Source organism: Chiroxiphia lanceolata, chromosome Z (assembly GCF_009829145.1).
Source record: "Chiroxiphia lanceolata isolate bChiLan1 chromosome Z, bChiLan1.pri, whole genome shotgun sequence".
NCBI classification, from domain to species: Eukaryota; Metazoa; Chordata; class Aves; order Passeriformes; family Pipridae; genus Chiroxiphia; species Chiroxiphia lanceolata.
This window is the reverse complement of record NC_045671.1, coordinates 53,334,508-53,350,256: the sequence shown is the minus strand read 5'-3', so window position 1 is coordinate 53,350,256 and position 15,749 is coordinate 53,334,508. Positions and strand designations below refer to the sequence as shown.

The 15,749-nt window shown below is 39.3% G+C and overlaps 1 protein-coding gene across 5 annotated transcripts in view; it reads left to right on the top strand.

The window, feature by feature from the left end:
- Positions 1 to 15,749, top strand: part of PCSK5 (proprotein convertase subtilisin/kexin type 5) — a 250,123-nt gene that overhangs the window by 92,910 nt on the left and 141,464 nt on the right. For all 5 annotated transcript variants that reach the window (XM_032675833.1, XM_032675835.1, XM_032675834.1 and 2 more), the window contains 2 exons: positions 1,179 to 1,267; positions 7,859 to 8,031. In XM_032675833.1, the coding sequence (XP_032531724.1) occupies positions 1,179 to 1,267; positions 7,859 to 8,031 (262 nt within the window). The remainder of the gene's footprint in view (positions 1 to 1,178; positions 1,268 to 7,858; positions 8,032 to 15,749) is intronic.

Below are 15,749 nucleotides of genomic sequence, written 5' to 3'. Positions count from 1 at the left end.
AGGTGTGTGTGTAAGCAGTCTGTCCACCAGCACCAGCAGAAGAGTGCCTGTGTACACAACTGACCTTTGTTAGCCTTCTCTAAAGCTTGCTATGTTGTTATTTATTTTTTGCTTTGACTTTTTAAACTTCTTTCTTTATGGGTACTGAAGCCTTATATTATCTTGATATCTTTGTCTCATCGACTCCCCATCTCTTTTCCTGTCTGGTCTGAAACTCTGTATCTCCTCTCCACAGCACATCTCTAAAGTTCCCTGCCTGCTCCTTCTTGCTTGTGTCACATTTCTGCAATGGAGCTGCTTAACTGCACAAGGGTGAGGGCATGATTTACTGGTAGAAAACACACTGTGAAACCCATGTTGCCACAAAAATCACAAAAAGCAGGGACTGCTTTCCTGCCATGGGGACCTTATCGATGACCACTGTTACCTGGTAGAGAGCATGGATCAGGGGTGGGCAAGGCATACCACTGGGGCTTTGCACAGTGGGGAAGGGACTGAGCAAACACTGGAGAATTTGTGTTTTCCTTCAGCAGCTTCTTGAGATTGTACACTTGCAGTCCAGCTCTGCTTCCAGGCCCATAGTATACCTCTACTGGTGAAGGGTGCTTCAGACATTTTTTCTGCTTCTAGAAGGACAACAGGCTTGCAGAGTTGACCCAAGGCACAACCAAGACATGCCTATACAGAAGCTTTGAGCATACCTGGCATACAGCCAGTCTTAGGCTTATCTCTAAACAACAGTGTGGGCATTAGTGCAATCTCATCTTCCTTGGGGAAGAGTATGCCCGCTAGAGATTGGGTGGAGATACACATACTAGCAATACAAGTGGTTGTGAGTGAATGCTGGACAAACATTTTGTCTAAATGTAAGATCTGGTTCAAAATCAAGAACTGATATCTGACTCCTCTCTGTTGCTATGAATTATGTATCATCACTGTATGTCTTTATTATAAAGTGTATGTGTTTCCAGTAGGCATGAAGAATTTAATGTGATTGTGGTAATGATGTTAAAATATGTTCAGAGGAATACTGTAACATAGGTATAAATTGCTATAAGGGCTTGAGTAGTGCAAGACATTGTGGATAGTTGTGCATTTAGCATCTAAGAATGACCAAAGTCCAAGCCTTCAATCCCAGTGGTTTATGCTTACTTGGAAAAATGTTTGTCTGACTGCAGGCATGGAACCCGTTGTGCTGGAGAAGTGGCAGCCACGGCAAACAACTCACACTGCACAGTAGGAATCGCCTTTAATGCCAAGATTGGAGGTATGTGAAACAATCTCCCACCAAAACCAAAAAAAGTAACCAAAGAGCCATTTGTGATAAATGGTGCATTCAGACCCTTCTCAACAAGAGAAGGAGATTTGTGTGGACAACAAACCTAGCTGTGTTAGCAAGTAAAGCTCATTTGTGGAGTGGTTGTTCAGTATCAGTACTGAAGGAGTTTGTGTGCAGTGGCCCTTCTGCAGTGCTCTCTGGAACACTGCCTCTCAGTACAAACCAAAAAAATAGAAAGGTGAGGCTTTTGATGGAAACACAAACCCCAGAATTAGGACATTTGGGTTTTCTCACATATTCAGAGCTCTAAGCGGTGAACTTTGACAAACCATAAGTAAATGCACACATCAGGAATATTGCCTTGCATATTGTTTCCAAAAAAACACTGTCAAAACATAATGCATTATTGTGTTGTTTGGCTGTGGTTGGAGAGAATGTTCTTTTGATCCCTCTATATGATCAGATTATTGCCTAGAAAACAAGATTCAATCGCACATTTTTGTTCATTCAGCCAAGAGTTCCAAGAGGTTTCTGTGAATCCGTAGTCATTGGCTGCTCAGTAAAGATCTTTAGTTTAGTTTGTGGTGATGATTATCAAGATGTCATCTATATGTCTCCTAGGATGTAACCTCTCTGTGACAGGTTGTAACACTTCTAGTGAAGTTTTATCCTGAACTTTAGATGAAGTCATGGGATTGGTATATTGGCTTTCAGTAGAAAGACCTGTAGCTCAAACTCATTAACTTGATTTTTGAAATAGAGCCTAAAATAGAGCCCATCTGTGAAAACAGAAGCATGTTTACCTATATATACACCAGAGAACAGTTCAAAAATATGAGCAGGCAGAGTTGAGGCCATGTTTCTGCAATTAATAATACTGCATCTGTTCTCTACTAGATCAGTACAAGTTTGATCCAAATCAAATGTGAGCACATCTGCATTTCAGATTAGCCAAAGTACACATCAAGATCCTCATGTCAGCTTTCTGTTTTCCTGCTGGCTTCAAGAGGGTAGACAATACCTGATCCAGCGTAAGTGTTGTGGGTTGACCTTGGCTGGATTCTAGGCACCTAGTAAAGTCGCTCTGAGGTGGGAGAAGTCACACGGGCAAAACAAACTCAACTTGGGGTTAATACTAAAAATTATTACTAATAGGATAAGATCTAAAGAGTGAGAAATAAAACAGTCTTAAACACACTTTTCACCCACCCCTCCTTCCTTCCATGTTCTCCCTCCTCCCCCTGCAGCAGTGCAGGGAGACAAGTCCACCCCTCGGGCAACAGTTCTTCCAAATCTGCTGTCCCGTAGGTCACTCTTCCATGGGCTACAGGGGGACAGCCTGTTTCACCATGGTCTTTACCACGGGTTACAGGGAGGGGCATAACTCTGAGTCCTTCCCCTGCTCCGTGGGGTCCCTCCCATGCGTAACAGTCCTTGACAGTTACCTTGACCCACGTCTCCAACGTGGGTCCATCCCTCAGGCAGTAGTTTTTCCATATTTACTGTCACAAGAGTCACTCCTCCATCCTTCATAGGATGCAGTCCTTCATAGGATGCAGTCCTTCATAGGATGAGCTGTACTGTTGTAAATCCCCCACAGGACCACAAGTCCTACCCAGGAATAACCTGCTCCGGCATGGATTTTCCTCTCCATGGGCCACAAGTCTCTTGAAGGACTCTGCTCCATCCTGGGCCTTCCACGGGGGTAACGGCCTTCTTCCATGCATCCGTCTGCTCCTGCATGGACTTGGCTGCACCGTGGCAGGCCGCCCCAGCCCGGTCCGGCTCGACTCGCCCAGGGAGGGAAAGGGAGGGCAGTGACTGCCGGCAGGGGCCACTCTGCCACCCTGGCCTGGCCTGCAGGACACCCCCTCCACCCCTCCTCACAGTTCACCTTGGGCTTTGGCGCTCGCGGTGCTGTTCCGCTCCTTGGGCAAGATGGGCTCCAGCATGGGCTGCTCACAGGGCAGGCCCGGGAGCTGCGGAGCCACTCTCCATGGGGTCGCATGTCCTGGGCCTGGCCCCAGCTCCGACCCCGGCCACCCCTTCACAGAGGCCACCAGTGCCTGCTCTGGGCTAGGTGCCAAGAGGCCTGGGCTGGGCTGCTGCCGCCTTCCCCCCAACCCTCCCTCGCCCCCACTGTGGGGGAGGCGGCGGAGCCACCTGGGAGCTTTGGTCAGCTCTCTCCTGGCTCAAAAAATTCTTATGCACAACAGCTTGTTCTTAAATATGTTATCACAGAGGCGTGATTATTGGCTCTCCCTTGGCCAGGAGTAGGAAGTCCCTCCTGGGACTTGCAGCTATCACTGGGGGGAAGACTTCTAGCAGCTTCTAACCAAAACCACTCCCACTACCAAAAACCCAGCTATCTCAACCCACAACAATAAGGTTAGAGTGACGCAGGAAAAAAAATTCCCCTCAGGTGGAGAGCCTGCCTGCACAAAACTACTACCCTGTCAGAATGATTTAGAAAATCAGAACTGGTCAAGCGAGTGAGTTTATGGCAGATGAACAGGTTGTCTCATGTGGACATGGCATTTCGCCATGTACCAGCAGCTATGAAATCAGATTTGTTGAGTTGTCAAACCAGAATCAGAAGAGACTTAGTGCACTGATAGAGATAAGAGATGGCTTCTGGAGAAGTTTCATTTGTGAATGTAGTAGTCACACAACTTGCAACAGCTTGGGCACGGCCTTGATGTTAAGCTTCCTCTTCCACTAGTTGAATTTACATAAGAGTTTTGCTGCTGCTGACCTATATTTGCTATGCCTCAGAAAAGCCATAAGCTACACATTTGAATGTACAGTGGCTGTGTTCCCTTTCCACAGGCCAGATAAAGTGTAAAAATATCGAATCATATCATGCTGAACTAGTATTCAGCTTGCTTGTTTCCCAGGGATTTAAAGACCTTCCTGGGGCTTTCTTGAAGAAGAAACTAGAGTTAAGGTAAAGCAATTACATTCTCCTTGTATAACGAAGCACCTGCTGACAGGTTGTGATGTTGAATTTGCTCCATCAAGATAAGTATTTTTTACTTCAAACCAAAAAGCATCTCTGGACACATAAGGGATCCAAAGGAGATAAAGCAAAAGGAAAAAAAGTCTGTTCCATCAAATACTGGCAGGTGAACAAATCCAGTTAATGATCTTTATGATGGGAAGTTGTTAACAGGCACCCATCAATAATGTTCCCTTTTTTCCTAAGTGTGTTTGTCCTCCTTTTCTCACTTCTGAACATTTAAGAACTTCTGACAACAGATAGGTAAAAAACAGGATTCTTAGAAAGTCTAAGCTTTCTCTTACAATGGTGTAAGTGAGGATGTAATATGCCAAAGAGAAAATTTGAGTAAAATTACGATCTGGACCTTCAGTTTTTTACAGGTTGTGACAAGTTTCTTATAAAAAATTGTGAAAGTTTTTGCTTAGCTAAGCTACAGTCGCTTTTACTACAAGACAAACCAGTGCACTAAAGGGCTGGATCATTTTTTCAAAGTTATCCTCTGCAGTGATCACACAAAACAAGTTACCATGTACAGAGCTTGTGAGACTTTTTATAGGAAAGATTGGTTAGCATGCTATTATTGTTGCAAACTGATTGTGGAAATTGCAAAGCATCTGTGGGGATTTGGGTGCTTAGCTACCTGGCTGGGCTCAAGTCCTGATGGGAAAACAGGATGTTTTCCTGATGTGAATTATGGCACAACAGATATATATTGTCATCAGTTGATGAGGAATTAGTTTAGCTGTTTCTTTAAGTTTAAGGCAGATGCTGATTAAAAACAAGCATTTTAAAAGAAAACTTGCTTACAGCTCAGTTTTCCATGTTTTCTGTGATTCACTGAAATTTTGTTCTGAGTTAAATGCCACTTATAATTTGGGAATTACTGCAAATGTTGGGAAAAGTTTGCAGGTCTCTAAAGTCTTAGGCAGAACAGTCTGCAAACGCAGTCTTTTAATTGCCTTCTGGGCAGCTTTTGTTGCCCTATCACCACGTGCCAAATGCAGTATGAAAGTTTTGTGATCAGCAGAATTAAGTACTACAGACATTGGGAAGAGGGAGGGAGGGAGGGAGGAAGAAAGGAAGGAAGGAAGGAAGGAAGGAAGAAAGGAAGGAAGGAAGATTATTTTCATTGTAAATAGCCAGTGAGATGTCTGTTATTCAAAGTCGTCTTTCACAGAATCACAAAATCATTAAGGGTGGAAAAGAGCTCTTAAGATCACTGAGTCCAACCTTTGAGTGATCACCACCTTGTCAACTAGACCACAGCACTTAGTGTCTCATGTAGTCGTTTCTGGTACAGCTTGAGACTGTGTCCTCTCATCCTGTCACTAGTTGCCTGATAGAAGAGGGCAACCCCTATCTTGCTACAGCCTCCTTTCAGACAATAGTAGAGAAAGATAAGGTCTCCCCTGAGCCTCCTTTTATCCAGACTAAACACCCCCAGCTCCCTCAGTCATTCCTTGTATGACTTACTCTCTCTAGGCCCATCACCAGCTTTGTTATCCATTTCTGGACATGCTCCAGCATCTCAATATCTTTCTTGAAGTGAAGGGCTCAGGACTGGACACAGAACTTCAGATGCAGCCTCACCAGTGCCCAGTACAAAAGTACGATCACTTCCCTAGTCCTTCTAGCCACACATTCTTGATACAAGCCAGGATGCCATTGGCCTTCTTGGCCACCTGGCTGCACTGCTGGCTCACGTTTAGCTGGCTGTTGACCAGCACATTGAGGTCCTTTTTCCTGGGCTGCTTTCCAGTCACTCTTCCCCCAGCCTGTAGCGGTGCCTGGGGTTGTTATGACCCGGGGCAGGACCTGGCACTTGGCCTTGTTGAACCTCACACAGTTGATCTTGGCCAACAGCTTTGAAGCGTGTCTGTCCGTTGTTGGACAGAGAGAACAACACCTAAGTCACAGCCTTGTCGCTGTTGGTTTAGAGTAGACCACTTCACCATCAGCAAAAAAATTCTGGTGTGAATTAATTTAGGTGCCAGTGGCAGAATTTGGAATTACTGTTCACCAGTTGTATATAGCATTTAGACTTGCTACACAGTTACAGAGCCAAAAAGTTTTATTTTCCTTCTTTCAAAACCAATGTACCTTTATTGTCTTTATTTAGAACTGATTTTTTAATTATTAATATTTTAGTGTGCTTTAAAGAAATTGAGAACACAGCTTCCACCCAGCATTAATTTTCTTAGATTATTCTGAGGTAGAAAAAAACCCCTAGAATCTCAGAGCTGGTTTAATGACTCTTTTTCATACAGTCCATAGTGCGATCACAGTTTGTAAAAGTTTATTATCTCACAAAACATGGGCAACTTTTGTGTGAACTGAGAAATACAGTCACTTTTCATTTTTGAGTCAAATAGAGTAAGGAGAAAGATAAGTCTTCTTTCAACAAAGCAACCCCTATGCCTTTTGTTAATTGGAAGTTAAAGTCTTGGTAAACAAGAAAAGTTTCTTTAATCTGAGCTCATAAGCAAAATGAAATGTGTCTGTATTTAAAAATATGTAAATTTGGCCTATAAATAGCAGTGGCCTTTTAAAGGCGATGGTATCTGGCTTGTTCATTTTGGAAGTAATAATTCCTCTGTATTATCATACAGTTATATTAAATTTTTATTTAATATTTAGCCTCTCTTTGATCACATGTCACACTAACTGTCCTTTTTCTTGTTCAGGTTAAAACTGGCATTGATGGTTTTATCAGTCAGATTTAACGTTAGTCAAAGTGTTAGAGTTAGTCAAAAGAACAACTTCCAGTCTTTCTCGGTTTTCAGATTTTAACCTACTTTTTTCAGTCTAGTAATCTTAAAACATCATGAGGCTTTTCACTTTAGAAGTGCTGGCACATTGACTTGTCCAAAGCCACATGAATGGATTCTTTTAACACAAGAATTTCAGATTATACCTTAAAAAAGCAGCTTCTGCAAGAGAAGGATATTCACAATGTTGTAACTTCAGGTTGAATAATGTTACATATTTATTCATAACTTCCTGTAGTTGCCTTGCTACGCTGTGTGGTACTTGTTGTGTACAGCAAGAGTTCTCCCCGGTTTCTTCCTTGAGGCCTCATACATGAAGGAATAATCCCAAGGTTATTTGTCAGTAGAGATCCTTTTTATTACATCTATTAACATGGTTAGAACTGTGAATGACTCAAAGTAGATGCTGCAGGTTCAATGCAGTATAAAACGAGAAAGAAAATAATTTGTTAACTTTAAGTGACACATGCAAACATTTCAAGGTTCAAGTATTTTTTAAGTTTTCTTTAGCCTGAAACTCTGCTGTGGAACTTTGAAGGCTGTATAATGGATAAATTACATGTAGATAACTTTTAAAACATGAAGAAGGACCAAAATATTTCAACCTTTTTATATTTTTTTTCGTCAAGAGATATTTTTCCATGGAAAAATATATATCCAAACAGATTTTTTGCTTCTTTTCTCTAACAACAGTAGAAATTCTTATAATCATTCATTCCAATGTTATACACAACAATTTTCCCCAGAGGAAAACAAATAAGAAACATTCTGAGTTGGTCAGTCCTGTTCATTGTATCTTTTGTTCTAAAGGTGTACGGATGCTGGATGGAGATGTGACAGATATGGTAGAAGCAAAGTCTCTAAGCCTTAATCCCCAGCACATCCACATTTACAGTGCCAGCTGGGGGCCTGATGACGATGGTAAGACTGTGGATGGTCCTGCTTCTCTAGCACGTCAGGCCTTTGAGAATGGCATCAGAATGGTAAGTTCTCATCGAAGTGCATCTCCTGGATCTGCTCTCATGTGCAAGTAAAAGGGTACTTGTGCCCGGTATGTGCAAGTGCACAGCATAGGGAAAAGGAAAGGATTCTGAAGGAAAGAAGAAAACTTCCTTTGCATAAAACTAAAAATGCATTTTCCTTTGATAGTGACCTGGTAGTCAGTCCTGAGGTATCAGCTCTGTTCATTTTCAACTGAAGTACATCATCGTCAGTGTCCTTAAAACTACTCTGAGGTAGTGATGTAATTCTACTAAAAATAAAATGACTGAAAAATGCTACTTGCACAGCAGTGCCAGCTCATCAAATCTGAGTTGTAAGGAAATTCTAAAGCAAAACCTTTGACTGCTTTTCTTTCTGTCTTCCTTCCTTTCTTTCATTGATTTGTTTCACTTGATTTCTTAGTATAAGAAGTTGAGGTCTAAAGAAAGTCTACAGCCATGTTTCTTTTAGTGTTTTTGTCTGGTCTCAGAGAACTCACAGTACTGTGATGAAGGAGACACTAATGGAACTGCAGAATGCAGGAGAACTTGTCAAAAAAAGTTATATGTTTAAACATGTATATGTGTTAGTTTAAATGTCGTATTTCCTGTAGGGAAGACAACTGTGAAAAGCTCAGCCTGAATTTCTGTACCAGAAGGACTCAGCCATTTCCTTATTGAAATCTCAAAGCACTCAAGCTGGGAATAAATATGATATAAATCAAGAATGTGGAATAATTTGCTAAGAACATGAATCTTGCCTACAAACATTATTATTCCATTGTTATTATTAGCAGTAATATGAGAAGATACCCTACAGAACCGAGATGAATTTAATTTTACCATTGTTCTATATTTTAAGTAAGTACCGGTCTATAGTGGAAACACAGTATTTAATTTTAAAATTCGGAGGTAGTCTTTTTCTGATAACAGTGTGGAAAAAGTATGCTATATTTTTTTGAGAAATAGTAGAAGTCATATTTAATGCAAGTCAAATTATTATTTTTGCAATTTATTTTCTATTTCATTTTATCAGCATCTTATTCTGCCTGTAGGTGCCCATGAAGAGTTGAGTAGACCTAAATATTTCATATTTGGATATTTTGTCTGGCTCTGACTACAAACGCATTTTCATTTCTACTCAAGAAACAGAAGTTCTTTTTAAAACTTACATGAAAATGTACTGATAAGAAATGCAAAACATTTAAGGTTACTCTCTAGTTTTCATCCTTTAAAATATGATATAGACTGAAAGATTGTAAATGTGTGTTGCAATTACCACCTTCCCTAATAGGTTGTTTCCAGACCGAAAATTACTTCAAGATGAACATGTTCTCTCTCTTTTTAATAAACTGTGCCTTCCTATGTTCAGGCAAAGGTATTTTTTCTATATTTAATTTCATTGTCGGAAGCTGTGTCATTTTAAAAGATGTGGCAAATGGAAGAAGAAAAGATTAGTTTTCTTTTTTGGGAGAAGAAAAGATTAATTTCCTTTTTAATAAAATATTCATAAAATGAGATCATTGTTCAAGGTTGTGACTAGATACACAGCCAAACGTAGATTTCCCTAAGCAGTCACAGTAATTGTTCAACAATAATAGGGAGACAAATATGCTTATTATGTTGTGTCCAGATCTTGGCTTCCCTTTTTCAGAAATATTGAACTGAATATACTGACCATCTAGGATAGCATCTGTGGTGTAAATTAAAATAAGATCAGTACAGGAAACTTTGACAAAACCTTTTTTCTGATCTACAGGAAGTTTCAAGATCAGTATTCTTAATTTATTATGCGTATACACATACAACTGTATATCACATTTTTAAAATGGAACAGCAGAGGGAATTATCAACAGTTTTTAAAAGCATCTGAAAAGTAACTTATGCCCTCTTGTTTAATTAGGAAAATCAAAGGTAGTGCTGAATAATAACTTTGAGTAAAGTATAAGTGAATTGAATTATTAATTTAATTTATTATAGTCATTAAGTAAAAATGAAATGGATGCAAGAACCACTGTTTTTTGTTGAGTTTACTGAGAGACTGGGATCCATTTAAAAAATGTCTGGTTATCTTAAGTGCATATTATTCCAATTAGCAGCTCATACAGAGTGTTTTATAAATATTATTATTTTGAAATCTGCTGAGCTATTATGATTACTCCTTCCAAATCCTGCAGATAATAACAAAGATGACTGCATAGTTTTTCTATAAAGTTACACAGAGATAATATATGCTTTGAATTAAAATAGAAAAATCTATTTAAAGAAAGGTTACTCAGGGTAAATGAGTTTATTAAATGACAGCCTAACCCATAAGTTAAATATGCTTTCAAAATTCTGCCCAGGATCAAAGTAAAGGAAGAGGAAACCAGTTTTTAAACCTGTCTCAAGTACCATGATTTTGTGTAATCTCTAAGGGTATTTTGTTTAATTCTATTAAATTTGCATACTTGAGTTCAAAGAGAAAGCTTAGAGACTCTACTACCAAACAATTTCTATGCAAATACAAAACTCCCTTTATATCATGCTTTCAGTTGACAAGGTCCTTTCTTGAAAATAGTATAGCCATAAGGGTGGAAAATTTTCAAGGCTTGTATTTTCAATACCAGTGTATTAGAAGTATTAGACCTAATAATCTTAAGAAAAAATCCATTGTAATCATGCAGAACATGCCTGAAAAAATATCTGACAAAGGGTGGTCTATCCAGAATTAATATATTGAATATCACATTTCACCCTCTGTTCAAGAACAAACAGGCTTAGCATTGCAAAACATGATTATGGTTAAATCATGTAATAAGACTGTGCTGAATCTGGGACAAAAGAGAGAACACAAAAGCCTTTCCTTGATTCAGAAAGATAAAATCTTAAGTACCATTAGATTTTAAGATGCCTGTCTGTATCTCTCACTGTCTATAAGTACAATGCTATACACACTTGAGGGACTTGGTCTTGCTGATTCATGGCTCTGCAGTGCAGCATTCGGGCTGGTTCATTTGTATTCATACAAATAAGCCTGTTATTCTGGAATAAGTGTCAACATCACTTGGAGAGGAATGCATTTCAGATATTCAGACTTGTTCTCTCACTGCTGTTTGGCAAAGACCTTATAGTCCAGTTTCTGGACGCGTGACCCTTGTGGATGTTCTGTGTTGCAGGGTTTAAAAAATCTAATAGGTCACCTCTCCAAACATCTCGCCAGCTGCATGCTTGTTCATTCTGTAGTACCCATAAGAAAGTACAAATCAGCAACAGGGCAGGTCAGCCTTAATATAAACTAAGAGGATGGAGAGGCAGGGAAATCCACGTGGAAACTTTTGGCACACAGGCCTTCATCTTATTGCCATGACACCATTCTGTTAAGCAAGCTGGACACAAGCCAAATATTTGATGGACATTAATGACCAGATTCTGTGTGGCTGAACCTCTTGTGCAAACTCAGCTTGATACCTTGCCTCCCATCATCACTGCCCCTTCTCATCTGTCTCGCTTCACCAACTTTGGCCGCAGAGTGTGTTCGAAGTGCTTGCTGGGAGCAGAAAGGCTGTCTCACAATCACTACAGAAGCCTCCAACCCACGTGCAGGAGAGAGGAAGAAAAACAAAAAAAGGGAAAGGAGAAATTAAGAAAAATGATTTCACATTTTATTATTATTGTTGTTGTTATTAGTATTACTACTACTACTACTACTACTACTACTACTACTACTACTACTACTACTACTACTGCTACAACTACTACTACTATATGGTTCTGCTCCAAAAGTGGCAAGAGATTGCTCATCATTTGCAAGTGTCCAGACAAAGGTGATACTCTCTGTGTTGTACCCCGGATGTTTCTATTAAATTTATTTGTCTTGCCATCACATCTTTTCATCATTCTGAGTAGGATGTGTTGCTTACACAAAGTGGAGTTATTCTGTTTTGCTTTGCCAGAGAATTGCATTACAAAAATCAGAAGTTACTTCAGGAAGACTTCCAGTCAAATGTGTCAGAATATTTTCCAAAATGTCTGTTCTTTAATACATTTAAAGTGATGCACAGAGGTTTAGATAAGATTTTTTTAAACTGTGTATTGTGTTTGCTCATCTTGTACAGCTGCTGTTTGAAAGTGAATAACACATATCTGAGTGTATGCATATCTCATATATATCATCTGTAGATACATTTTGTATGCATAAGACCTCTTGGACATTTTCAATTAGTTGGCAAAAAACTACTTGGTGAAGATCAATCAGAAGAATTAGTGCTGTCTTTGGGGATGGTTTCAGAAGATATGTCTTCCAGTATGCTGATGTAACCTAGTGCTAGGTCCTGGCATTTCTCTCTTATATGGTTTGAAAATATACTATGTATCCTGATTGCATCTCTCATATAAAGTCTTAACATGTGTTGCTATTTTTACTTCAACATACCCAGTTAAACTTTGTCAGCTGTGTACTAGAGGTGGATGCTGATTATAAACCAGAATTCGAAAAAGTCCTATGATGTTTTAACATCGTGTTTTTTCCTTCTGATGTCACAAGACGTAACACCATTGGCTTGAAATAGTATTCGTAGTTCTAACATCTGTCGTCTAGACCTGTCTTTCTCGTAAGTCCAATCAGTAAAATTCCGTCCAGTTATTGCTTCATCAATATCTCTGTTTTCCTGATTCATTTGTTAATTTATGGTTTCTGTACATCTTTTGTAAAGAGCCAGTCTTAACTGAAGTCTTATGTCCGTGGCTGTACAAGGCACTGGCAACCATCACTACTGAAAATGTATAGGTTGTTACTCATCTAAGTTTCTTATTTTTCTTTCCATTTTTGCTGTATTTCTGGGGTGTCTTAACGGTGTTAGAAAACTCCACATGCAAGTCATTACAGATTTCGGCCAAGTGATCTCTTGGATAAATTAAATTGAAACATAGGAATATAAGACAGGAAATGACCGTGTAGCTTTCTCTGTTTTTGTTGGGAAACCATTTCACAACCATCACTAATCTGTTGGTTAGAGACTTTCTTCTAAGTTGCAACTGGATTTACTCATGTGCAGTTTTCTGTCCCTTTGTTCCTAGACCTAAACTGTGCCTCAGCTTAAATACTTTTGCTCCTTCCATTTTTGTTTCTGATGTATTTCTAGAACAGAGTCTCCTTTCAGACTTCATTTCGATGTGACAAACAAGCCACACTCTTTAGTCACTTAAAAACTAGGTTGTCCATCTCATTGATCATCAGAGTACTGCTTCTCCACATCTTCCAGCCTGAATTCTTGCCTTGCATACAGGTGGTTGCAATTACTAGATTCACTAGATGCTCTTTCTTTTTTATGTCAAAACCACCTAATAAATTTGTTTCCCTGGCTCGTCCTTGAAATACTCTACTCATAACTTTTTTGATCCCTGTGTTTGTCCAGCAGAACCCATATCATTTCAAGTACAACCATTTCCACTTCCACCTGTGGAATAATGTTCATTTTCTTTTGTTTCATTAGTGATTTCTTTTAGGGCTTGTTATGTTTTGCGGAAGCCGGATAGACTGGTTCTCATACATCCCTCTACATAAAATAAGTTACTAGACAAAAACTTAACAGATTTATCTGAAATTCTAAAGTGTGTGTTGCATTTTAACCTTTTTTTTCCATTAATACTGATACCCCTTACTGTCCTTTAAAATCTGTTCTACAACCTTTACAGTAATGCTTTGTATGTTCAGTTTCCTTCTGTTAGTCAGAATTTGCAAAACACATTCATTCCTTTGATTCTTTCTGAAACACATTCTGTTTTCTGTCACTGTTTTTTCAAGTGTGGATACCATAGTGGGGCATATAAGTTGTAGCATCCCTATTCCATGGACATGTTCATATAGATCCTACTGACCAATCCAATAAGCAGACTGTTTTAGGATAGCTCATTGCCAGTTGATTATCTTCCATGACCCTAAACTCTCTTTCAAAGTCACCACTTTGCAACAGTTTGTCCACCTTCCTGTATGTCTTACCAGTAAGCTTAGTTTCTATGTCTTACTACGTTGCATTTGGCTGATATATGTATCTCAGGATGCCTTAATGACTCTTTAGATGTGGTTTATACTTGATATGTTGTAGTTTTCTACAAACTGGGATTGTCCAGAGAAAATGAGGTTAGGTGATAACCTTAACACATCATTAAGCAAATAGTAGCAATCCTTTGTTTGTACAGTTAGCAACTTTCTGTATTCAGACAAAGTACAATTAGGGATATTGCCTTCCAGTACCTGAAGTAGTATTTAGGCTCAGTGACACCTAGATGATCTTTGATACCATGTGCTTTATTTTGTTTTGGAAATCAGTAAACAGAGCTAACCTTAAAATTGCTCTCCTTTGCTTTCTGTGAAAAATGAGCCTTTTCACAGGCAGTCAGCAGGTAGTACAAAAAAAATGCAGAAAAAAGAAAGAATATATCAGAAACATTCTTACGTTGCATTCAATGGAATATAAAAGTCCTAACAGACAGTAAAATTCGTAATGAGAGTTACAGGAAAATATCAAAATGTCCACTTTTCTTACAATGTCACAAGGTATACTGGAAACCAAAACTGTTTAGTTACCTCATCCCATCTCACACATACATGGAAACTGTTGTAACAAGCCAGAATAGCATTACTGGTTTTGGACTTGTCAAAAGTCTCTCTGGTTTTGTATACCCAGCCTGAAACAGGTAATATATTGAACATAAAAACCCACACACCGTTCTTTTTGTGGGGTATATCCTGATTTGGAAACCAATACTGAAAAGCAGCTTTGGCAAATGAGTGTCTTTCCATACACTGCATACATTATAGAGAGTGCATATTTGAAACATGAATCTAGTTTCTTTGTGTGATCAAATCACGTATCCACTTAACTCATATTTGAACAACAGCAATATCTACATATTTCTGTGTGTCATGTAGGAAAAACTAGATTTCTGGAATGGAAATTGCTGGAAGTTTGGTGTCAAGAGTTTTCTGTGCAAAGAATTTAACCTAAGTTTAGGGCACAAAATGTGAGGGCAATATTTTTCACACAGTCTAAGTACATTGTTTCTTCTTAAATTAATGCTGCGGGAGATGAACTGTACATTAGTGCAGCCCTCAGTCTGCAGATGTAGAGGTGGAGCAGTAACATTTGCCTGCGTATCTAGTGAAAAGATCTGAATTTGCAGAAAATTTGAGGTTCTTTTTGTTAAACTCCGGAAGTTAAACAGACATCTCTAAACCTGAAGTTTTGCATAAGGAGACATCTAACATAAGTAGTGAAACAACAGCTGTGTGGATCTGGTGGCCATGGGCTCCTTTCTTGAGTGTTTAATCAGATAGTAGTATAAAGGCAATGAGAACTGCCTGAACCCGCTTGATAGAATGGGTGCTTGTGTGTGACATCCATCTCATACCCAGTTCTCATGCTGGTGGCTTTCCTATGCACTGCCTGTTAGCTTTGGCTTTGCATGCAGAGACAATTTCAACTATCATTAACTAGAGACTCCTTGTACAACAGAAATTTTGCTCTTGTGTTATCACATTGTGTTTGCAACATACAACTGGCTTTGTTGTTACCCGACACTGTTACCCAACAACAGTGGTAATGGAGAGAGAGCCTGAAGCAGAACTGTGATTCCTGCAACCCTGAAGCTGCCTCACTTTTGCTTAGGTAAATGAGAAATTCATTCCAGTATTCCACATGTTCAGATTTCAGGTTTCAGCCAGTTCTTTTGGTTGCACT